Genomic DNA, 25333 nt, shown 5'->3' with positions numbered 1-25333 from the left:
CAAGTCGCTCGTCGAGCGTGATGATACGTTGTTACACAATTTCTTAGTGTAATCACTGGACTGCGCGGGGCTCTTTACGAAAAAGAAAAAAAGAATTCGCCGACTGTAGGATACAGATATTAAATGGAATGATCGGCGATTGAGCGAAACAGGAATTAAGTGAGAATTCAATTGTGTTTTTTAATCACCTTGGTAGATTGAGAATAGAACCCTTATTTGCCTTTAATATTTCGTGTTTCAGCTACCGATATTTGCAGTGGACAAACTCTGGAATTTACGTATACTATGCGACAGTTTCGTTTTATTAGAACTGATTGAAAGTTTATACTTTCGTTATTATTCATTGGAATTTTATGTTTTAATTTTTCAACAGATTGGAACTTTGTTTCTTTTGTAATCCACTGAAATTTTATATTTCTATTTTATTCAATTGAAATTCTATATTTCTATTTTATCCGATTGAAATTTTATATTTCTATATTATTCGATTGAAATTCAATATTTCTATTTTATTCAAGTGAAATTCTATATTTCTATTTTATTCAAGTGAAATTCTATATTTCTATTTTATTCGACTGAAATTCTACATTTCCATTTGATTCGATTAAAATTCTATATTTCTATTTTATTCGATTGAAATTTTATACTCCTATTTTATTCAATTGAAATTTTATATTTCAATTAGAAAGAATAGAAATTTTGTTTCAATTACATATTCTTTTAAGTCGCTCTCGGGATAAGCACTTTTCATTCGGACTTGGCGCGAGTATCAGAAATCCATTAACCCCTTGCCCTATATTATAGTGTCTATAACACGGTATCAGACTCGTTATGAAGATTTAAAGCATGATCTAAAAGATGCGTATGCTATTCTCGACTTTCAAACAGAAATACGAGTCCACCCTTCTATTAACAATAGTTAGATATCGAGGGAAAGGTTATCGTACAATAAATATTAATTATCTGAATCGCGTGGGAATTTTATTAGCGAAGGAACAAGCAATAATGAACGGAATTGTTAAATGAATCAGTTGCAAAACTTCAGATTTACGATCACAAAAATGCTGACAACGCGTACGATATTCGACGAATTAAACCGAAACTAGGTAGTTAAAAGCATTACGGATTTTACTCCCGAATATTCCCACAGGATCACAGTTATTTAACACAATTTAATTAACAAAACCAAAAGCATAAATTTAAACTTTACTAATGAAAATATTAGACCGACACTTTGGTATTCTAGAAATCTCAATAAAATTAATTTCGTTGAATCTACTGCGATAGAAACGAATTTCATAGCCTAGTTAACAATTGCTATACTGCATTGATTATGGCGAATATAAAGTAAGCAATTGTATAGACTGCAATCAGTAATTGCATAGACTGTAATCAGCAATTTTGTAGACTGCAATCAGCAACTGCATCGCTTACAATTCGAGAATTTCCATAAACCAGCAATCCTGAAACCAGCGACGAGGAAAAACCAACTAATTAAACAAGAAATGTGTTGTAATCGACCGTTACGCGGCAAAATTTAGATAGCCTGGAGCAAAAACACATGTTCAATGTTATCGATCCAATATAACACTGTCAGCTTCACTCGGAACCAAAGCAGTGATGTGAAAGGCCAAATTTATCTACGATGGCGTACACAGTAAGCAAGCTTATGTCAGTGCGTTAACGAAGCTCGGAGCTAACGTTGACACCGATCTCTCCGGCAGAGAATCGCGTATACAAATTGTAGCGGCTATATCGTTACCATAAAAGCGTCCCGATTAAATCGTCTCGATCGAATCGTCTCGTTTAAATCGCTCGAAACCGTGCGGATCATCCAGTCCCCCTTATCACTGGCGGATGATTAGAAAGCAATACAATATAGCTTGTTATCGAAGTAAGTCGATCAGTGTAACGTGGAAGACCCATCAGATGAGTCCAGGGTCGTCGATTAGTCGATTAGGTTCAATATAGACATCTAAATTAAGTGGAGAGGCGCAAAGTGACAATTAAAGATGAGGTTGTTAGCGCTGTTCTGTTTCTGCACGATACTGTCCACGTGTCACGGGTACAGGATTCTTGGACTGTTCCCGCTCAATGGGAAGAGTCACTTCATCATGTTCGAACACCTGATGAAGGCCCTCGCCAAGAAGGGACACCAGGTGGACGTGGTCAGCACGTACCCGTTGAAGGAACCATATCCGAATTACAAGGATGCGATCGTTTTAACGGCGCCTAGGCAGTTCATGAACAATTTGACTTTTCAAGAAATGAAGATGTTGAAGGGCTCGGCCAGTCTCACTGTTGCTACCCTCCTCGGGAACGACCTCTGCGAAACCTTAAGCGACCCTAGGCTTCATCAACTCGCGAAGAACCCGCCGAAGGATCCACCTTACGACGCGGTGTTTGTGGAGGTGAGGATGCTAAGATTTTGATTGCATGCGTTGTTATTGATGATTGTCGACAGCTATGGCGGCAGAAATTTCATTGATGAAACTAGATAACTAGAAAATTGGAGCTTTGCGATTGTTGCAATTGGGAAAATTGCTGCGATATCAAAATTATTTTTCAATGTATCCAGAATTAGGGGGGTGCTTATATATATTAAATACATATTGTTTACCTACATTAACCTGAAAATTTTCGCAGGGTGAGAGACCAAAATTTCCGCCAAAGGCGAAGTTCTCTCTTTAATTTGTTTACTTTGTGTAGCATCTGTTTAACCACTTGGCTACTGTGGGCACCATATAATAGAGGGCGTCCTGTAGACGCTAAGAAATGTTGCGATTATAACACTGAGAGCGCCTATAGGCGTCTCGACAATTTTATCGATAATTATTTCGATAGATCTTACATCAGACAAAAGGCGCTTTGTAGTGCAACGAAAACATAACAAAAGAATTACGCATTACGAATGTAAAAAATGTGATGCAAGATTTTATACTTATCCATGTTTCGAATTATATCACACTTTACTAGATTACTAGATGTATTGTGAAAAAAAGCATTACGTTAATATTAAATGTTCAATGTATACAGTATCAATCCGGCTCAGAATACGAAGAAAGAAATACTATTGTTTTAATGTAGTGAAATTTAGTTTCTTGATCATTGAGATATATTTTCATAAAAATGCATCCCTACGCAAAATGTGCCATTCTCTGCGCACATCGTAACTCAATTCCTGCCGTATGGTAAGGCCGATGCCGATGATATGGTAAGACCAAAGTCATTTAATGACACCGAAACAAGGACGAAATTTACGAATATTAACTCCAAGAATGTCGTATAATATTAAAGCCAGTAAATCAACGAATCCAATAATTAGTAGATCGACCCTTCTGTATTCTAGAAATTCATCTAGAATACAACCTTATCACAACAAAAATAAATTTCATGATCACGTCAAAGCTACTTCAAATTTGTAATGTCATGAACATATGACCGACGCTATACACACATCCATCTCGATCGCGAGTCGGCGCGCGCAACCTTGCGCGACACGTGCCAGCGTAAACAACATGTACGTACACAACGTGTCGAAATTGTCTTTGCGTCGTGATGTAATCGCGATGAATCCGCAACGGACATTTCTGGGTTGATCAAAATCGAGGGCTTCTCGCGGCGCCCGATAGTCCATCCCGGTCGTCGAAACCGAGCAGTAGGAGCCTAAGCTCGAAGCACTTAGTATTTCATCGGTGTACCCCATAGACATAAAATCAAGACAATAGGGACAAAACGAGACGAAGCAAGGCACTAAGAAAAGAATCCTAATCGGCGATTGAACGGTAAAATTTGGATCGACGAGAGTAGGAAAGCGTGACCCCCGTTGACGATTTCTTCACGTGTTACCGGCTTTTATCTCAATCAAAGCATAGCTTCGGAACACCGACTTTATCTGCGACTAGACACATCCCGGGCTCAGTGTCAGTGCGCCAGCGTAGCTCGGAGCCAACATTGACATCGGCTGTCCGACGGGAAAACGTGTACCACACATATACAACGTGGTCTACCGCGATTCGCTTAATCGCTCGAATCAACTCAGATCTCCTAGTTCCGTTCATCACGATCCGATGATTAGAGAGCCTTAGACAGATTGCAACCGTCGCGACTCGATCAGTCTAACGCGGAGGACCGTTCGGATGAGTGCTGGGACATCGATTAGGTTCGATATAGGACATCTGTTGAGTTAAGTGGAACGGTGTACAGTGACAATTCAAGATGAAACTCTTGGCGCTCATTTGTCTCTGCACGATATTGTCCACGTGCCATGGGTACAGGATTCTTGCACTGTTTCCGTTCTCTGGGAAGAGCCACTTTATGATGTTTGAACAACTGATGAAGGCTCTCGCCAGGAAAGGTCATCAGGTGGACGTGGTCAGCACGTTCCCGTTGAAGAAACCGCATCCGAATTACAACGATATCGTCGCTTTGCCGACAACCAGGCAGTTCGTGAACAACATTACGTTCACTGATATGAACGAAATGTTAATTCTAGCTGTCAGCCACTCTGTTGCTGTCATCGCTGGGAACGACGTCTGCGAGTCATTGAGCAACCCTAAGATCCAGCAGCTCGCGAAAAACCCGCCGAAGGATCCAGCTTATGATGCGGTGCTTGTGGAGGTGAGGATGCTTACGTTTTGACTGCATGCGTTATCGATGGATGTCGGGAAGTATGGCGAGTGAAATTTCATTGATGAAACTAGGTAACTAGAAACTAGCTTTGCGATTATCAATGTGAACATTGACAGTAATTGCAGCAATGTCGAAATTATTTGACGAGTTAATCAGAAAGGGGTTGGAATTTATCGTACGTTATCCGTAGAATTCCAGCAGTATGGAAAACATTTGAACGTATAAGATTGGAACGAAAAATTTGCCGATCTTGAACATTCCCACGATATCAGAGTCATTTAACCCTTTCAGTCTGACGGGTGTAAATATACGCCCTCGAAGAATGACCATTCATATACAAAGAGCTGAGGTGATAGGGGGTCAATAATCACTCTTCTATCACCAAAAGGAAACTTTATTATTTTTACTTAACGCGTGTAAGAACCGGACTCGACGCGAGCTGGCGACCAAGTGGCCGAGCTTTTCGCCCGCGTTTCTCGGATTCGCGCCCGATCGTCTCTTCGTTAAGAAACGCCGATCGGACGCCTCGTGCCTCCGGTGCGTAAGCCCTCGCCGGGTCTCCGACCGCACGTATAGTAACATGCTACAATGTTGCACGGCAAGAGAATTTGTTGCAGTTCTATGGCTGCTACAGAGCGTATACATACAGGGTGATTCGTAATTATGTTAACATCGGGAACTGGGGGCGTTCACAGGTCATTTCAAGTAACGTTTTCCTGTGCCGAAATGCAATCCGCGGCTTTGTTAACGAGTTATTAACGAATAAAGTTGGATGCACACGGACGATTTTTCGTGCTGCTGCGCATGCGAGCAGGGCCGGCTGAAGCCCGTCTCGCTGACAGGAGAGACGGCCGCGGCGTATCGCCTCTGAGCCACGTTCGATCATCGAACAAGAATTTCATGAATTTCTTATTAATTTCAAAAATTTCACAAATATTATTAATGAAAAACTTACCAATTCAGTTGTAAATGTTGTAATCCACGTATGTAATCTACTTATGTAGAACGGCACAGATTACACTAACTATCACATTCCCTGCACCATTATTCCACACTGATCACGAATTGTTCAACAATTGACGCATGTCCGAAGTTTCCAGCGCGATTTTGTGTGGCCCTGAAAAGGGCCAATTAATTTCAAATACGGGGAAGTTATTAAGTAATTTCAAATACTTTTTAAAGAACGGTGTAGTTATAGGGACGAAATCTCGAACGAAACTGACCTTCTCCACGAAGATGTTCACACAGACTGTGTCGATTGTCATAGCAACGGACACTATGTTTTAAAGAAATTTGAGATGCTCTGACGAAAAAAAAAGGTTTTTCAAACTGCAACACGGTGTAAGGATTTTCGGACGAAAGTCGAACTGGTACGCCGGCAGAATCGACGAGAGTAAGAGTTATAAAATAGGGGATGAATGAAACACATGTCTCGAGTGTTTTGGACCATCGAAGGATTTTTCGCAAGCAATGAGGGAAAAGACTGTGACCGTGAAAATTAGGGAAACTCTGTCCTACGGCCACCCGCGGGCTGCAGATGTCAGAGTGAGGCAGCTTCAAGTGATCGTGACATCTTTGCCTAAGGACTGCAGTCCCTGCGTGGGACAGACCGCGTGTGGCCAAATTTCTGTAGGAAGAAGTTCCCGTAATTTTCACCGACCCAGTCTTTTCCCTCATTGTCTGTGAAAGATCCTTCCGTCGCACAGGATTTCGATATTCCAAAACACAAGTGAACATCTTCGTGGAGTAAGTCAGGTTCGTTCGAGATTTCGTCCCTATAACTACACCGTTCTTTAAAATGTATATGAAATTACTTAATAACTTCCCCGTATTTGAACTTAATCGGCCCTTTTCAGGGCCACACAAAATCGCGCTGGAAACTTCGGACATGCGTCAATTGTTGAACAATTCGTGATCAGTGTGGAACATGTAATCTACATAAGTAGATTACATACGTGGATTACAACATTTACAACTGAATTGGTAAGTTTTTCATTAATAATATTTATGAAATTTTTGAAATTAATAAGAAATTCATGAAATTCTTGTTTGATGATCGAACGCGGCTTAGAGGCGATACACGGCCGTCTCTCCTGTCAGCGAGACGGGCTTCAGCCGGCCCTGCTCGCATGCGCAGCAGCACGAAAAATCGTCCGTGCGCAGACAACTTTATTCGTTAATAACTCGTTAACAAAGCCGCGGATTGCATTTCGGCAAAGGAAAAGGTTACTTGAAATGACCTCAGAAATCCTCCATTTCCCGATGTTAACATAATTACGGATCACTCGTATGTATATACGTTCATATCATACGTATACTTTACATAAGATATTTTTGTTAATTAACAAACAGTTGTCTATAATATTAAAAAAAATAAATTATGCTTATAAACTTTTATATTTTAGAAATCAAAATGATATTACTAAATACAATAAATATCATTGTAAAATTTAGAGAACAAGAAACGACCCCTACTGCTTACCATTCCGTACGTCAGTGTCAACTACTCAGTAATACGCTCCGTAGCGAAAGAGTTAATGACAGCGAAACTGGAAAGTGAAAATATGCAGGTTCCGGTCGAAAAATTTTTATGGTATTAAAATTAATTTCATAAATAATACCAAAAGTAGAAAGTCGAAATTTACGCGCAACAATCGTAAACCTACCGCGATATTATAATCATTTAATGACACCGAAACTAGAAAATTGAAAAAGAATATTATTCCTAGACATTGCTGCAACATGAAAATTAATTTTATTAATGATGCAAAAATTTGGAAGTCTAAATTGACGAATAACAAGCCTTGAAACTCCTACGATATTAGAATCATTTAATAACACTGAAACTGGAAAATTAAAATTTCAGTATATCAACCCTAAAAATTCTCACAACATCAAAGTGATTTAATTAGTGATACTAAAACTAGGAAATCGGTATTTACAAGTATCAAGTTTAAAAATACTACGGGTACCGATCCTAAAAATTCAACGATTTAATTAAGTGATTCAATTAACGAAACCGGAGAGCTAAAAACGAATACAATTAGTTTTCTCCGATGGTTCCTCGCCTCATATACAAAAATGGACAATTTAAGAAAACGAGAATACAATTATTCGAGACTCTTGGCTCGCTTTTAACCCATTGCCGTAGTTTGACCAGTCTGGTTCGTCATAGTGATTTCTATTAATAACTTGTTAAGTTTAAATGTTAATCGATTCTTTTAAGCCGGAATAAAATGATGTCCCCTTGTCATCGCTATTTAATCATTTAACACTAGGTTTACGGGCGTTTCGTATATACCTATCTCTACGAGCACCCGTCAAATTGACGGGTAGATGAAAAAACGTATTTATTTTAAAAAATCAATTTATTCAATCTACGTCTGAGTTTAACAATATAAGGTTTCATGTAAAAATAAAATATTAGTAAGTTAAAATCTTTTTTTATCACAGAAATAATAACAATAATGTAAACGCTACAGGATAAGCATTTTTATCGAGCACATTTTTTACGTATGTTCCGAATTTCTTTTGTGCATTTTCCGCATACGAACTTCTTGCAATACATACAACAACTACTGCTTTTATTTTTATTGCAGTAGTCCACTTGACAACTTTTTCGGACTCCTGATGTTGAAGGTGACATATCTGAAACGGCTGAACTTTGATCATCGTTCTCCTTGTTTTGTCCAGCCAATTCCTCAGCTATTATAAACAAAATATAAACTCCTTTCTGGATATTTTGGATCCGGTACACTCTCTATACAGTATCCACGCGTTTATCGCTGCCAAATCTAAAATATTATAAAAAACTTGAAGGGGCCATCGGCGACACCCCGCTTTCACGCTATATTTGCGTGCCATCTGGTCTGCGACGTCGACACCAAACTTTGTTTTATTATAAAAAGTAATACTTTCTGGAAGACATTTTATATTGTTTTCTATTTGTATATTTCTGTGTTTGGTGCTTAGAAGGAGGACTTTTACTTTTGGTTTACTTTTATACACAGTAAGCGTGCAGTCTTCTGATTTATATTTTGGGGAAAATAACGTCATCTTGTCCTTTGTTTCTTTCGCTGGTATTGGCAGTTCCCTTTTGTTCGACCGGATGGTCCCAACCAAGGTTGTCTTTAGTTCAAGCAATTTTTTAGCTAGCGGGATGCTTGTAAAGAAACTGTCTGTCGTGATATATCTACCTCGTTGTAAATATGGTTCGGCTAATTTTAGTGTTACAAACTGGCCCAACGGAGTTGAGCATCTAGTTTCATCTTTTCCCATGTAAGGGAAACCATTCAAAATATATTTTGATTGCACATCAACCGCTAACCAAAACTTGATGCCAAAATGTAAATGTAGACAAATACAATAAATATTTTTCTTTTTCCTTCTAAGAAATTATTAAAGTAGAAAAAGTAAACATCCTTGTAACTATGAAGAAAATAGTACGCTAAGGGGTTAAAGTTGTTAACAATCACGACTCTGCAAAGATGCTTGGTCGTAGCTTTGCTTTTGCATGCCGCGCGGCACATTGGGATCGAAACTCATTTATATGCCAGGCTCTGTCGAATATTCTTTCATTTAGTTCGTTCACATTACAGTGTCCAAGAATGTATTAAGAAAAAGATTCAGCCCGTGCAGAGTTAATTGTTGATAGCATCCCTAACCATTTCATTGTCAACCCCCATAAATCATAAAACGCGATACTAGCGACCCAGCAGGACGAAGTAAAATACTAAAAACAAAATGTTAATTTTCAATCGCTCGTCTAAAGAGTACTCATTAAGGTAGAAAGTAAGTGTAACACTTCGTCAAGTCCTTATCACGCTGTCAACTCCTATCTGAACTAGTATAGTGTTTTGAAGAATCCACTTTATCTACGATTCAACATATCGCAGACGCAGTGGCAGTGCGTTGGCGTAGCTTGATTCGAGACGATCGGTCCATCTTGGAAGACCCTTTACTCAAGGGTCGTCGATTAGGATCAGCAGTCTATACCTAATAAATTAAGTAGAAGGGTGCAAAGTGACAATCGAAGATGAAGTTGTTCGCGCCAATCTGTTTCTACACGATACTCTCCACGTGCCACGGGTACAGGATCCTCGGACTGTTCCCATACAATGGGAAGAGTCACTTCATCATGTTCGAACACCTGATGAAGGCGTTCGCCAGGAAGGGTCACCAGGTGGACGTGGTCAGCACGTTCCCGTTGAAGAAACCATATCCGAATTACAACGATGTCATCGTTTTGCCGACAACCACGTATTTAGTAAACAACTTAACATTCGAAGCCCTGGACGAGATAATGGCTTCATCTATGAGCTATTGTCTTGCCACGTTCGTTGGCATCGATGTCTGCCAGGCTTTGAGCGACCCTAAGATTCAGCAGCTTGCGAAGAACCCTCCGAAGGATCCGCCTTACGACGCGGTGATTGCGGAGGTGAGGATGCTAAGGTTTTGACTGGATGCGTTATCGATAAATGTCGTGAGGTATGGCGAGTGAAATTTCATTGATGAAACTAGATAACTCGAAAGTTGGAGCCTTGCGATTGTCAATGCGAAAACTGTTGCGATGTGAAAATTAATTGACGAATCAAACATGGGAGTGTGAAATTTATCGTATGTTATTCCTAGAATTCTTGCAGTGCTGAAATTATTTAAACCAATGAGATTGCAACGAAACATTTTCGAATGGCGATCTTAAACATTTCCACACTTCGATCTTAAACATTTCCGCATTTTGATCTTAAACATTTCCATGTAGATCAAAAAATTTTTTCGATGTCAAAATTGATTTCGTTAAAAATACTAAAATTAGAAATTCTAAATTTACGAACTTTGACCCTAAAACTGTCCGCGATATCAAAGTCATTTAATGATACCGAAACTAGAATTAAAGTTCTGAAATTAAGTACAATTTAATCATATAAACCCTAATCATTCCCATAACATCAAAGTGTTTTAATTAATGATATTAGACCTAGGAAATCGGTACTTCCGAACATCAACCCTAAAAATTCGCACGCTATCTAAAATCATTTAATGACACCGGAAAAATCGAAAAATTGTAATGAAACCAAAATTAGAAATTTAGAACTCGCTGTTAGCACGATCGGTCAGTTAAATAACATATACACATGCAGATTATATTTTCGATACCAGAAAACAATTGATTCAGGCTAAAGCTATCTCTGCAAATAATTTCTATCATTCCAATTAATATTAATATCATAATTGCAAATCAATCTCCATTTCCAATCAATTAATACTGATATAAATGTTATTATTCGAATGATTAATCAAGTGCTGCAACAGGTTTCTTTAATTATCGTAATCTATCTGACGATATTGCGTTACGAATTTGGACATGGCTACTCTCACAAGCTTGAGAGACTGGCGGTGTAAATCATATTATAAACCCAATATGAGAATGACCAGCAATGCAGCATACGAAACTCGCAGCCTGAATTTTCCAATATCTGGTGATAAACTAGATAACGCCACTTTGCGAGGCGCGTGCACGACCTCCTAAACAACCTTTGACGTCTTCGATCACCGATGAAAATAAGTGTGCAAATTGCCAGCCATTTCGGACACTAAAAATAGAGACCGAAATACAAATGAGATACTAGCGTAGAGTACGAGTCGCGTGTTCAATGTTGCATGATCAATGTCGTTTGTGTCGTGTTACATTGTCGTTTTTTGCTGATTAATCTTCTTTGTTATGGAATCTTTTTCGCTGACGCAACATTCCTTAAATCGAAGAACTTGCAAGAAATTGTAAAAAAGTGTCGCCGTAAAAAGTTTAGAGACTTATTTATTTGCTTATTTATTCATTCGTTTATCTTATTATTCATTTATTCATCTACTTGTTTATTTATATATTTTATGTGTGTATATTCATTCATCTATGTATCTACTTATCTATTTACTTATTCATGCCTTGAACCAGGTGATTTATTTAGTCAAATAAACGAGTGTTGTTTAAGGAAATTCGAAATTATTCATGATTTCTGTATGTCAATTTTACATTGGTAATGCCAATGAAGGATTCCACATTTCTCAGGTATACCTTGGCTATAAGGACTAGGAGAAAGTCAGTCATCGATCAATCGAGATAATTTATTTGGTTGATAATTTATTGGCGTAGGGCATTAGGAATCCCGGTTCCGATCTCTACCCCCATAGGTTACTTTGCTCTCGCTTACAGGGAAAAATGTGAGCGTTGCTAAATGGTTATTAAAATCGAGCAGGTGGAGTTTAATGACGTACACTCAAGGAGGTTTACGTCGTTCAAAGATTAAAAATATGTTCGGTAATATCGATCCGATATCGCGTTGGCTGCTTGTATCTACATCAAGGCGATGCATGGAAGGCCAAATTTATCTACAATGGTTTCTTGGTACAGTAAAAATTTATCGTCAGTACGCCACGGTATAGCTCGAAGCCAACACTTGACACCGGTCCGGAGAAGTCGCACAGAAATTATCAGCACAGGGTACTGCGACTCGCCTAACCGCAGCGAGCCGTATAAATCGTCAACATCCTTTCACGAGTGATCAATTACAGAGTCTGGGCCCTATAAACTAAATCAGCCACTGATCTGGACGATCAGTCTAACTTGAAGGGATTTTACTGAATTAAGCGGAAGGGTGCAAAGTTACAATCGAAGATGAAGCTGCTGGCGCTGATCTGTTTCTGCACGATACTGTCCACGTGCCATGGGTACAGGATCCTTGGACTGTTCCCGTTTAATGGGAAGAGCCATTTTATGATGTTTGAACACCTGATGAAGGCGCTCGCCAGGAAGGGTCACCAGGTGGACGTCGTCAGCACGTTCCCATTGAAGAAACCATATCCGAATTACAACGACGCGATCGTCCTGTCGCCGGCCAGAGTTTACATGAACAACTTGACGTTTCAAACCATGCAGGAGAAGCTAATTCCATCTATGAGCTATGCTATCGGTGTTCTCGCTGGGAACAAGGTCTGCGAGACCTTGAGCGACCCTAAGATCCGGGAACTTGTGACAAACCCGCCGAAGGATCCACCTTACGACGCGGTGATCGTCCAGGTGAGGGTGCTACGGTACTGATTTCACTTGTTACGTGACGAATATCGATCATAAAAATTGCAACAATGTCACAGTTAGTTGAAGATCGCTAGAACTAAGCTAGAACTTCTGAGCCCTAAACGCGATTGCTGTATAATATCGTTTGATAAAAATGCTAGGGCTGAATTTATTCAAACATCGAACGAATTTTATTATAACGTACATATAGTATACTTCGATGAAGAAGTTTACCTAAACATTTCGCTTAGAAATATTTTTATATCAAGAATTGTGTAAGAAAACGTATCAGAACTCAATTATTTTCGGAAATTGATAAATATTGCTACGAGTTATTTAATTATTGGAACCAAAACTACGCAGTTGAAATTTACGGATATCAGCTCCAGAATTGGTAACCATAGATTTACATTTTAAAACACAAGCGTTTATGCAAAAGATTTATAAATGCAAAAAACAGTGTGTTTTTTCTTAAGAAGTTTTTGCCTTTACTTTATCAGTTGCAATTTTATCGCGTAATGATATGAAAAGAAGCTCTGTTGCCTATAAATTGGTTGTGTGTGTGCATTACCGTCTTCTAATAGAGTCAGTATCGTTATTAAAATCGTTCGCTATGAAAAATTAGCTGAAACATTTGACGAACTAAATAATAAGAGACCTAATTAACCATTCTATTTTTATTTACCAATAGAATTGATCCGTGATCGCTGTTAGTACCACCGAGCAGCTAATTAATAAATACACTTGCAAATTATTTTTTTAACATCCAAACAAGAATTGATCTAAGCTCGAATTAACCAGGCGATTCATTTCTACTATTCCAATCGATTTAATATAATAATAGAAAATCAGACTAGTATGATAAAATAATTCTAGAAAATATAGTCCATAAAATGATCAAATTAATCATCAAGCTTTATAGTACATTTGTTTAACCCTTTGCCGTACCATAATACTTCGTAATATCAAGGTGGATGCTTTTTGGTCGTAAGAATTTTTTCGAAGATGAAGGAATGTTATCTACATTATCTCGCGTACAACTATCTTAAATACTGAAATATCGATATCGAGAGAACAGAACCATATTCTGTCATTAAAAACTAGAATAACGTCTACTTAATTGATTATTACTGAAATTATTCATAACAAGTCGATAATTATCGTAATCTATCTCACGATATCGTTGCCAATTTGGACGCGGTTATTCTCCGAGCTCGTAACTCGTGATGTAAATCAATTTAGGGTCACGATACGAGAACGACCAGCGAAGCAATATACAAAATTCACAGTCACGATTGCCCGATATCTGGTGATATACTTGATAACACCATGGCGCGAAGCGCAAGCGTGATCGCCTAAACAACCTTTCGCCTCTCCGAACGCGATTCAAATAAGTGTACAAATTGATAATCATTTGAAAAATTAAAACTAAATGTCGACATTCGGATTGGATGCTAGCGTAGAATTCAAGTAACGCGTTTAATGTCGTTTGTGACGCCTGCATTGTTGTTACTTTTAGCGTCCTCTTAATTTGAAAATTGGAAAGACGCTGTACGAAATTCGACAATGAACAATACTAACTGGCGCGCATTGCTTTATAAAAGCTTTATTTAGATTTTGCAAAAGTTTCTATTATAAAACTTGTTGCGATAATGTAATTAAATCCAAGCATTTCAGATGAAACATTCCCTAAAATTTGCAGAATTGCGAAATTAAAGAGCGGTCATTTTGATCATGGTTTAGTATTAAAAACGACAGTTTTCCCGTAAAAAATCGGAACACCGTCAAAAATAATTCAAACATGTGTACATGATGTGTATGATGATGGGTATACGACGCATTTGCATATTAGCATCGACACGCGACACAGTTCTGGCATTGGTCCAAATAAACAGGACCGCGCGCGCTTCCAAGATGGTGCCGGCGAACCGTTTGGTATGCCGCATGCATTTCCCGGACAAGTTCGCGAATGTCGTAAAGAACTCACCGGCTTGTAAATTACATTAGTAAAGCGAGCGAAACTTTGGGCGTCGTTAAACGTTCTCACGCCATTAAACGCAATTTTCTTAATCTGTCGGCACCCATAATGCTCGAGAGTCTCCAGCGAAAGCCACTGCGTGCAGCCCAACAAATTGCCGACAAATTGCGCCCGAATTGCTGAACGATACACACGATAGATCGCAGAGTGGAACGCTTGCGATCGTTCTGGGACGATTAAGCAAAAAATTAAACAGGTGTTGTCCGTGGCGATCGAATCGGCGAACGATTCTCCACCCAACGCATTGCCGATCCTTCATTTTTCAGTTCTGTCCATATTGTTTCCTTCAATTTTCAATTGGCGGAACGATAATCGATACTCTGTCATCGTCGGGTCGCCGCGACGAATCTTTCGATAATAGTGACTAAAAATTGAACCTAAACCAAGGAGACTAGATTTAGTCCTTGCAGAAGGACAATGTGCCGTCGTAAGTGCTGATATATCGAAAATGTTTCTGACAATTCTTCTTTTTCGAAAATATTAAGCATTTTGTCTTTCTTGTTGGTTTTACAACCTGCTAATCACTATTCAATGATTGTATAAACTATTTCCAGTGTTTTCGTTCCTTGAAAACCATTCTCTTTTGTAAATTATAAATTCTTTTATTAGGCAATTCAATTCCTTTTGGTCGGGTTAAAATCACAGTGGCGTAAGTCAGATTTTCATAAAGTGGAACTCACGTCTTCGAATGACGAAAATTTTAAGAATACGAGTTATACAGATTATGTATATCGTTACCATAAATTCACTTAACTCCGAATAATCTTAACAATAAGTTTAGGCAATGTGCAATACACGTATCAGCAAACAATAACGCTCCTGGTTTCTTACAATCGTAAAAATGTGATTTACGAAGCTACGATAATAACTCGTCCGATTTGCATAGAGGAAAGTCACAACTCGTCGTAGCTCTAAAAGATGGAGGATCGGATTAAAATCGACACTTGCAAGATACTAAATTAATCAGTTAAATAGCTATTTAATCACTTATCGAATCCAAGCTGTCACGTTTACGACTCAGATTCATTGTCTCGTTATCGGACACGTTCGATACCGATTGCAAGATATCTTTCAGCAAGATTGTTTACGAAGTCGGTTGCATGTTCGAGCCGTCACGCTCTTGTAACGTGTTAATCAACGAGATGACGTTGGAAAACGTGTTGCATAATTATATCGACGCGAAGCTACCATGAGTGTAGACAACGCACGAAAATGAAAAGTCCAGAGCGGAAAGTAATCATTCGTTGCAAAATTGACGAGTCATGGCTAATCTCTATGGGACGAATTATATCGCGATAAGCAACGTGCGGCAGAGGCAACTTGCTGTAAACCGAGACATTGGTTGTTATAAGTTTGACGTTTGAATTCTTGATTACTTTGGCTTGGTAACGTTACATTATATATAACCTTCATTACGTTATCGTCGATCCTGAAAATTATGTCACAGCGTGCACAATTTGCCATTGTCTATAGTCGTCAGTGAATTACAGGTTTCCGCCCACGATGATAATCCCAAGGAACAGCAGTCGATGACGTACTTTTTCTTCCAATGGTTTTAAACAATCGCGAACTATCTTCTTCGTTAACGAAGACTAATTTTACTTTATTTCACTATTTCTTGAAAGCTCAATTTACCATTCGAGACGCATGGAATCGAATCAAGATTTCAATTAAAACTTTACGAAAAAGGTGATTTCGAACGATCGTAGAATAAATTACAAAATCGAATCGTGCTAGAAAAATGTCGAAGTTCGACTATGAAAGACATCTGTTCGTTATGTTTCAGGTGTTCGGTGCGCATTGCTACTTCGCGATCGGCCACCTGTTGAAGGTGCCGATCATCGGCGTTGCCTCGGCGATCCTCTATCCGTGGCACCACGACCTGATCGGCAACCCGCACAACCTGGCGTACGCGGCGAATAATCTGATCACCTTACCAGAGAATATGAACTTCTGGCAGAGGACGTACAATTTTCTGCATTCTACCTACCACGAGCTGAACTTCTTGCACTACTCGAAGCCGCAGACAGAGATCGCGAGGAAGTACTTGGGCGACGACATACCGGACGTCAGGACGCTCGAGAAGAACCTCTCGATGATCCTCGTCAACTCGCACTTATCCATGAACGGGATCAAGGCCATGACCCCGGCGCTCATCGAAGTCGGTGGACTACACGTGACGGAGGAAGGAGTCGAATTGTCTCCCGTAATTATCTCATCTTCATTGTTATCCCCCACCTCCGCTGCCACTTCTTCTGAGAACGATGAGACTTGGATATTATCGACCTCAACATGATCTCTGCGAATCATTGTCCGAGTTTTCTGTTCAATTTCTCTCGTTGACTTTATCAGATAGAACATATTTTATTTTGTCGTTGCTGTGAATTTGATTTCGTAATTCTCATTATTTCAAATGTAATTGATTTCTATATCGATTTTATACATATATTCATTATTCACTACGTACGTTATCATATACGTTGGGCATATTCATGATTCGCCACGTCGTATGATTTTATTGTCGAAGACGTTGCTAATTGGATCTTATTCCGCAAATTAATTTTCTTCCGCTTTATTACCTTGACATCATTCTCGATGAATCCTCATTTTCAAAAGGACCGGTCTCCGCTATGACGAAGGGACCGTGAGAATTTTCCGCGGCTCCGTTTTAAGCCGCATTTAAGCTGCTTTTAAAGCTACCTCGTTCTCAAAAGAATAATGGCCACGCCGACTGGTACAAAGGACGAGCCCCGGGAGTATAATAATATTGTGTACGGTGTCGAGCGAACACAACGAAATTCAACGGAAGGAACAACGCGGCGTAATAATGTTACGGAAACAACCTTCTGATCTCGTGATTAAAAGGTGCCGTCTTGTTGCAGAGCCTGGAGAAATGGATGAACGAGAGCACGAACGGGTTCGTCTACTTCTCGTTCGGCTCGATGGTGAAAATCGAGTCGTTCCCCATGAAGCATCTCGAAATATTCTACAAGTCCCTGGGAAAGATCGCACCCGTCCGGGTCTTGATGAAGATACCGAATCCCAACGAGCTGCCACCTGGACTGCCAAAGAACATTCACACGTCGCCATGGATACCACAAGTCAAAGTTCTTAGTGAGTTTCTGTTGGAGAAACTGTTCGATCAATGACTAGGATTAATATCGAACAGAAATTATTCAGTAGATATTTATTAGATATTATTCTATTTAACATTGAATAGATTCAAATTAACCCTTTGCTCTCGAAGCCATTATAAACGTAAACCTAAAATAATTTCTCTGGCTTACAGCATTCCATTTTATATAACAAAATGCATTTTATGCATACGTAATTGATTCTTGTGATTCATACAAACAGTTCCACTTGTAACAATTTTTTAAATTCAGACCTTATTAATGCAAAGATTATTTTGGAACGTGATAGAAAAAATTGAGTGGTGCCTTAGAGTCGCCACTCAAGTGTAAAGGGTTAATATTCAGCAGAAATTATTCTATTGAATATTGGGTAAAAAGTATCGTATTAATTATAGGGTAGATTTTGTGATGTTAATTATTGAGTAGAAATGATCATGTTAAATATTGAATACGAAATTATCGTATTAAATATAAACTAGAAATTGTCGTGTTAAATATCGAGTCAAAAACATCGTGTTACCTATTGAGCACGTGAATATTGAATAGAAAATTACTATTATCGTTATAAAAATATCTCAAAATATGTTATCTCATGCAAGAATGAAATTACACCAACGAGGAACAAATATATTTCATTAAAATTCGAAGATGAATGATTGACGCGGGTATTCAAACAACGTGAAATTTATTCTCGCAGAGCACCGGAATATAAAGGCGTTTATCACTCACGGAGGACTTATGGGAACCCAGGAGGCGATCCACTATGGCGTCCCTCTGATCGGTATACCTTTGTTTGCCGATCAATTTATCAATATCAACACCTACGTCCAGGCCAAAGTTGCAATTGGATTAGAGCTTGACACCCTCACGGTGGAGAAACTGGACGGAGCTTTGAATGCTATCTTGCACGACCCACAGTACCGGTAATTAGCGACTCCCTTCTTCTTAATCTCAATTTACCAAGGCATTATTAATCCCGAGATATTTTCAATTGAAATGTCAATCTCATCCATTGAAAGGCGTTCAAAATTACCATAATTCGCAACAATGTCTGCATTCCTAAATCTGTTTATATTTAATAAAGTATTTCACCCTTTGCATCCGAATGACAACGCTCGGAGGCACCATTGAAAATTGCAACGTAAACGGGGTAATCGAGCGACACTTTCTTTTTTCAGTGAAACCGCAAAGAAGGTGTCTGCAAAGTTCCTGGACCGTCCTCTAAGCCCAGCAGACACCGCCGTCTTCTGGACCGAGTACGTCATCAGGCATGGCTCGAATGCGTTGAAAACACCTGCGATGAATCTGGCCTGGTGGCAACAACAGCTGCTGGACGTTTACCTGTTCCTATTGGGTGTGGCGATCCTCGCTATCTACCTCGTAATATGGGTGGTGCAGTTCGCGTTCAGCTTAATAATCGTGGACCAAAAACCGTCCGGGAAAAAGAAAGTGTCGTAATCCAATCTGTTTTTATTAACAGCTGTATCTTATTGGGTATAGTTTATTTAATGATCGTGCGTGCGACCCAGCAGTACACGCGAGCCTCGTTTTCTTTTCATATTTATATTATATTAATTATATTTTAATGTAGCATACTAATTTTAATAAAAAGACGTGAAGTACGTGTAGGCGTTCGTGTAATTATCATTAGGCTGCGGATATTTACTGCTCATGTAATTATCGTTAGATGGAAAGACGATTATATAGTTTTTCATTTATTCATGATAATTAGACTGCGGATCTTCACGCGAATTAAATACTTTCTGCAATGATCGTAACAAACAGAAAATACCCAGTTACCTATCACTGTCTTGAATCATTTTAACGAGTTACAAACTATATAATCGTCTTTCCATCTAACGATAATTAAACCCCAGTGGGTTCCGTGTCCAGTCCACGTGGATACTTTTGTTCCGAAAGGACAATCACATGTGTGCACTTCCAGGTTCAGAGAATCGACACACGTGATTGCAGAGTTAGTCATTTCTATTGGAACATTCATGAGTTCGAAGCTGTTCGGACACCGTAACGCTGCGGTGAAAATATTGTAAACTATTTTAGAATGTTTTAGTTGCGGATAACGATTACGTTGATCATGTAACAGATAATTTTGTTATCGGGATAACGGAGACCCTTGATACTGTCACGACAGTAGGCTGCCGATCTTTATGCACTTATATTACATTATCTTGGACTTATTATTACATGATCAACGTAATCGTTATCCGCATAATCTTCCGACGCAAAAAATTACTTAACAAGTTCGTTATGTAATGTAATAGTATCTGGGGCAAACAACTTTGCAAGACAGTAAATCTAGGTTTGCACGTAACATTTGTCGAGAGACAAGGTGCGTCGACATTCTTTACCTATTGTTGTACAAAAGAAGAAATAAATACGTTGTGGAAATATTATGGACAATGCATTGTAATAAATAATACAATGGCGCCATACATGTTACATATTAAAAGACAATCTACAGTAAAAATGTTATTACCATCATTAAGTGTTAATATTAAATGTTATCTACTGTTAAACAAGCATATTGCGTGTATCATTCGCGAGCCGCAAAGCGAAAGAATTTGGCGATCATTTTCCTGGCAACCTCCGCCGGAAAAAAGTCGGAAAACGAGCGCAGAGATCTCCACGGTCTGCCGCTTAATTCCCGCTAATTAATTCGCGGCAACATTTTCGTTCGATTTAAAATTGTCTGTTCTCTGGATCGGACAGATCATTGGATCGCTCTGGACTTTCGGCCGTGACACATGACGCATGACACGTGTCGCGCCGAGGAAGATACCGTCAGCCGCCATGTTTTCCGCAGGGATATCAATGTCGACGGGCGACTTCGGAAAAATTCATTTCCACCGAAAAACCGCGGCTGCACACGAGTTTCACGGCTTGGTGCCGTTTCCGCGGCGATTTACGAGACGCCGGCGAATGGAACGGCGCCATTTCTCAGCCGGCGACTGTGGAATTGCGAAAGAGTGAAGAGACAAAAAAGAATGGAAACGCGGGCACTGTCGTTTCGTTGCAACCCCTTCGTTTGTAAAACGAGCCATTTGGATCCGGGTTTGATTGGATGGTCGCCGGGGGGCCGTGAAACGGGCCGAAAATGAACGAAATGGTCCTCGAACGATCCCAAGAGATTCGAACGTCAAAAGAAAGGATGATTCGATTAAACTGTAGAAGAGCAGCGAGACGAGTCGTTTGGCTCTGTTTCTGACTAACTAACTGTGGAAGTATGGTTGAAATGGCACCGATGGGAAGCTAAATGGTCTCCGGACGAGTTTAAACGTTGAAACGAGATACTGATTATTTCAGAGAATAACATTTACTCTGCATTAAATAATTCTATAAATTTCCAAGTAAAACCATTCCAGGTAAAACCATTGAATAATAACAAGACAGTTGTTTCCGAGCCGTCATACAGTTCGGACGTGTTTCTGTCGACGATTGCGAGTACCAGTAAATAAGTAAATCTGTGAAACTGTGTGCGTGAAATAACAAAAGAAGTGCTCCAAGGCGTACATACACACGTACATACACATATACATCCACCCATACATACATACATACATACATCGTGCGCACAGAGTATGAATCCCCATACGATAAAATGATTAGAGGTTATAAAACGCAAGAGACCTCCGAGTACAGGAGTCTCGACGCTGACAACAAAGAAACCGAAGATAATCCTACACCAGCCTATGCATCCATAACAATGTCCAACACGTACCCAAGTAAAGAAGCAGCTATCATTGTAGACAGCATTGATGGAGCCACCATAACGGACTATGCCCGAGCTATCGGAACTTTGACTGGTAACAGTGCCATAAGATTTATTTTCAGAATCTCAAATGGTCGGGTGTGTATTTACTTATACAACAAACAAACAGTTCACCGTCTCCTGTCCAAATATTCATCAATTACGATCAAGGACTCAAGTGCTGTCGTTAAGCCGCCAATCTCCCCGGCCCAAAGAATCACCCTCTCAAATGTGTCACCCAGTATTCCTAATGAGCACATTGAAAAATTCTTTAAGGACATGAATATTAAACTTTGCTCTAAAATCACCTTTCTAAGAGCAGCCATTCAAGACCTTGGTTTCACCCATGTCCTAAGCTTTAGGAGACAATTATATATTCATTCAAACGATATTGCAAAAATACCGGAATAATTTTTAATCGATCACGACAATACAAGCTATCGCATATTCAGTTCCACCGAGAAGGTTGGATGCTTCCTATGTAAGGAAGAAGGTCACGTTGCAAAACAATGTAACTTGTTCCAGGAGCAACCAAAGTCTGCCACCGAAAACCCTAGGTGCACAACAATGCCAATCCCTAACACTTCACAGCCCAATCCTGACAAAAACGAAAAAAACAACGAACCAAACTCCCGGTAACATTAATAGACGTACTGACATTCACAAATCGAATTCTGGAAACTACTGGCTCCAAAAGACCCCTATCCACATCTAGCGAAAACTCTACCACTAAAAGATCTAATGATTCAAAACTGTTACATCAAGATCCCAACGTGGAACCGTCGAAAAAACTGGAAAACTCCCCTATTATAAAACCCCCCAAAAAACCCAAGCGTAGCCAATCATTATCTAGTATCATCGAAAAAATTGGGGATATGCTACAACCTGCGAAGCCAGCCTTCGAAAAACCTGACAACAAGTTCATTCTAAACTACGATCAATTTCAAAGTCTCTTAGAAAACACTTTCGGAGAAAACGATCCAATGACAATAGCGAAAGAATATACACTCAACATAATGGCCCTAATTGAAATGATTAAAAATATTTATCCCCTACTCAAAGACAGAAGTATTAAAAATCGACTGCACCGACTGGTTAAGAAACTGAACAAGAACCTGTATAATAATCCATCTGATCAAACTCTCAACTGAATATCTGAAACAGATAGCGACACCTACTAACTCCACGAAAGCACTATTATGACAACACAAATCTTACATTGGAATTTGAATGGTTTCTATCAACGTCTAGCCCACTTACAGCTTCTAAAAAACCACTGGAAACCAGATATTATTTGTCTTCGGGAAACTAATTTCAAACACGAACAGGTAGCAGATATAAGAGGATTTACTCCGTACTTCAAAAATCGCGACACCTCCCACGCCAGCGGAGGTATGGCGATCTACGTCAATAATTCAATACATAGTGAAATCATAGATATTAACTCTAACCTTGAAACAATAATAGTCAAAACCCTTCTGCCATCTCCACTATACATATGTAATATGTATCTTCCGAACAGTCAATAACTCATTGAAAGTGAACTTCTAGATCTTATTTCCAAGATTCCCAAACCCTTTATCATCCTCGGAGACTTCAACAGTCATAGCATACGGTGGGGCAACAAAACTGATACAAGAGGAAAAATCATCGAAAAAATAATAGACAACCATAACCTAATATTACTAAACGGCTATAGACCGACACATTTTTCCCCATCTTACGGCACCGTCTCCTCCATAGATTTATCCTTCTGTTCTGCAAATGTAGCACCTATCACAGAATGGGATGTATCCGATGAACTATATGATAGCGACCATTTCCCTATCCGTATTACATACAATTCCAACGAACACAGAACGATACCAATCAAAGGACCGAGGTGGAGAACTGAAATACTTGACTGGAGTGAATACAAAATTAAACTAAACAATCTAATCCTCTCACTTGAAGAACCATCTAACAACAATATCGATCAAATCAATGAATTATTAAACAATTTCCTCGATGCAATACGCAATGCAGCTGATCTCACAATACCCAAAACCAAACCAAATGCATCACCTCGTCATACGCCTGTCCCATGGTGGAATGATGAATGTGAAGAGGCAATCAGGAAAACCAAACACGCCTTCAACAAATTCAAGAAAAATCGCACCTTAGAAAACCTCATAATATTCAAGAAATACAGAGCCATATCCAGAAGAACTATTAAAACTAGTAAACGCCAATCATGGATAAATTACGTCGGATTTCTTACAAAAACACACCTATAAAACAAATATGGAACAAAATCAAAACAATTAAAGGCAAACTTCACAACTCCATCATTGCTTCTCTATGTCGACCAGACAACTCACCTACCACCGATCAAGAAGAAATTGCTAACATATTAGCATCCAACTTTCAAATGAACTCAAGCGGCAATAATTATGATAAAAACTTCACCGAATACATAACCAAGCAAGCAAACTTACCCACTAATAACCACACAAGAACTGAGAACCCATGTAAGTACTCTCAGATAAACAACCCCTTACAACTTGAAGAGATGGAAGAAGTACTTAAAAAATGCAGAAACTCGTCCCCTGGTCCGGACGGAATCCCAAATGCACTTCTTACCAACCTCCCACAATCCGGTAAAATATACCTAATGAAATTGTTCAATATCATGTGGAAATACGGAGTGTTCCCAGAGCAGTGGAATGAAGCCGTTGTCGTACCCATCCCGAAACCAAACAAAGATCCTACCATCCCCTCCAGCTACAGACCCATCTCTCTGACAAACACCACGTGTAAGATTATGGAAAAGATCATCAACAGCAGATTAAAGTGGGTGTTAGAACAGCATAGCATACTCTCAGCCACTCAGAGAGGTTTCAGGAAATTACACTCCACTTATGACCAACTTCTCAACCTCCAAACATACATTATCAACGCTTTAGCAAAAAAAACAATTCTCAATAGGAATATGCATGGATATTGAAAAAGCTTACGATATGGTATGGAGGCCACGCATTATTTCAACTCTAAACAAACTCAACATTACGGGCAATATAAATACATTTGTTGGCAACTTCCTCAAAACAAGACATATTAAAGTTAGAGTCAATGATATGACATCAAGAACGTGCGTAATACAAAATGGAGTACCACAGGGCTCAGTATTGAGAGTTACCTTATTTCGGCTCACTATAAACGACATAATGAAACCAATCATCTCACCTGCTAGAGCCTTTCTCTATGCCGATGATCTCACAATCATTTGCAGTGGAAAAAACCCCAAGACCATTACACGCATACTACAGAAAATACTAAATGAACTACAAAAATGGACCAACAGCACCGGATTTAAATTTTCCACAGCAGAAACAGAAGTCATAACTTTCAATAGAACCCACCTATACACCCCCACCAAATTATATCTAAACAACTACCTACTGAAAGAAGTCACACATCTCATACCTGACAAAAGAATGCAACAGCAGACTCAACATCCTGAAAACACTAGCTGCAAATAATTGGAGAGCTGATCAAGATGTACTTATCAATACTTACCGAGCCATAATAAGATCTAAAATGGATTACGGTTGTATCATATTGTAGGGTTTTTTCCGGGTATGCATGGTCGAGTGTCATAAAATGGTAATGAATGGGACGGATGGCGACAGCGTGTTTGGACGACTTCGAGT

At 39.2% G+C, this 25333-nt stretch overlaps 1 protein-coding gene across 3 annotated transcripts; it reads left to right on the top strand.

Moving 5' to 3' along the window:
* Positions 1 to 1672: 1672 nt before the first annotated feature.
* Positions 1673 to 19494, top strand: LOC144475446 (UDP-glucosyltransferase 2). 3 transcript variants are annotated; one of them, XM_078191403.1, is made up of 5 exons: positions 1673 to 2411; positions 16525 to 16944; positions 17621 to 17852; positions 18570 to 18795; positions 19051 to 19494. In XM_078191403.1, exons 1-5 carry the CDS (start codon positions 2013 to 2015, stop codon positions 19328 to 19330), a joined length of 1557 nt encoding a protein of 518 aa, XP_078047529.1. In that variant the 5' UTR covers positions 1673 to 2012; the 3' UTR covers positions 19331 to 19494. The 3 variants fall into 3 exon arrangements, with proteins under 3 accessions (XP_078047529.1, XP_078047526.1, XP_078047528.1); XM_078191400.1 differs by lacking the exon at positions 1673 to 2411 and adding an exon at positions 3618 to 4620; XM_078191402.1 differs by lacking the exon at positions 1673 to 2411 and adding an exon at positions 12113 to 12703.
* Positions 19495 to 25333: the final 5839 nt, after the last annotated feature.

This window comes from Augochlora pura, chromosome 9, assembly GCF_028453695.1.
Source record: "Augochlora pura isolate Apur16 chromosome 9, APUR_v2.2.1, whole genome shotgun sequence".
In the NCBI taxonomy this organism is placed as follows: domain Eukaryota; kingdom Metazoa; phylum Arthropoda; class Insecta; order Hymenoptera; family Halictidae; genus Augochlora; species Augochlora pura.
This window is presented reverse-complemented; position numbering and strand designations above follow the sequence as displayed.

What these genes read in the sequence shown, in the direction of transcription:
- LOC144475446 (XM_078191400.1), top strand. Translation starts at nt 4,219, where the DNA reads ATGAAACTCTTGGCGCTCATTTGTCTCTGCACGATATTGTCCACGTGC. An exon ending in ATGATGCGGTGCTTGTGGAG is followed by an intron (nt 4,621 to 16,524) that starts GTGAGGATGCTT and finishes GTTATGTTTCAG; the next exon opens with GTGTTCGGTGCGCATTGCTA. An exon ending in AAGGAGTCGAATTGTCTCCC is followed by an intron (nt 16,945 to 17,620) that starts GTAATTATCTCA and finishes GTCTTGTTGCAG; the next exon opens with AGCCTGGAGAAATGGATGAA.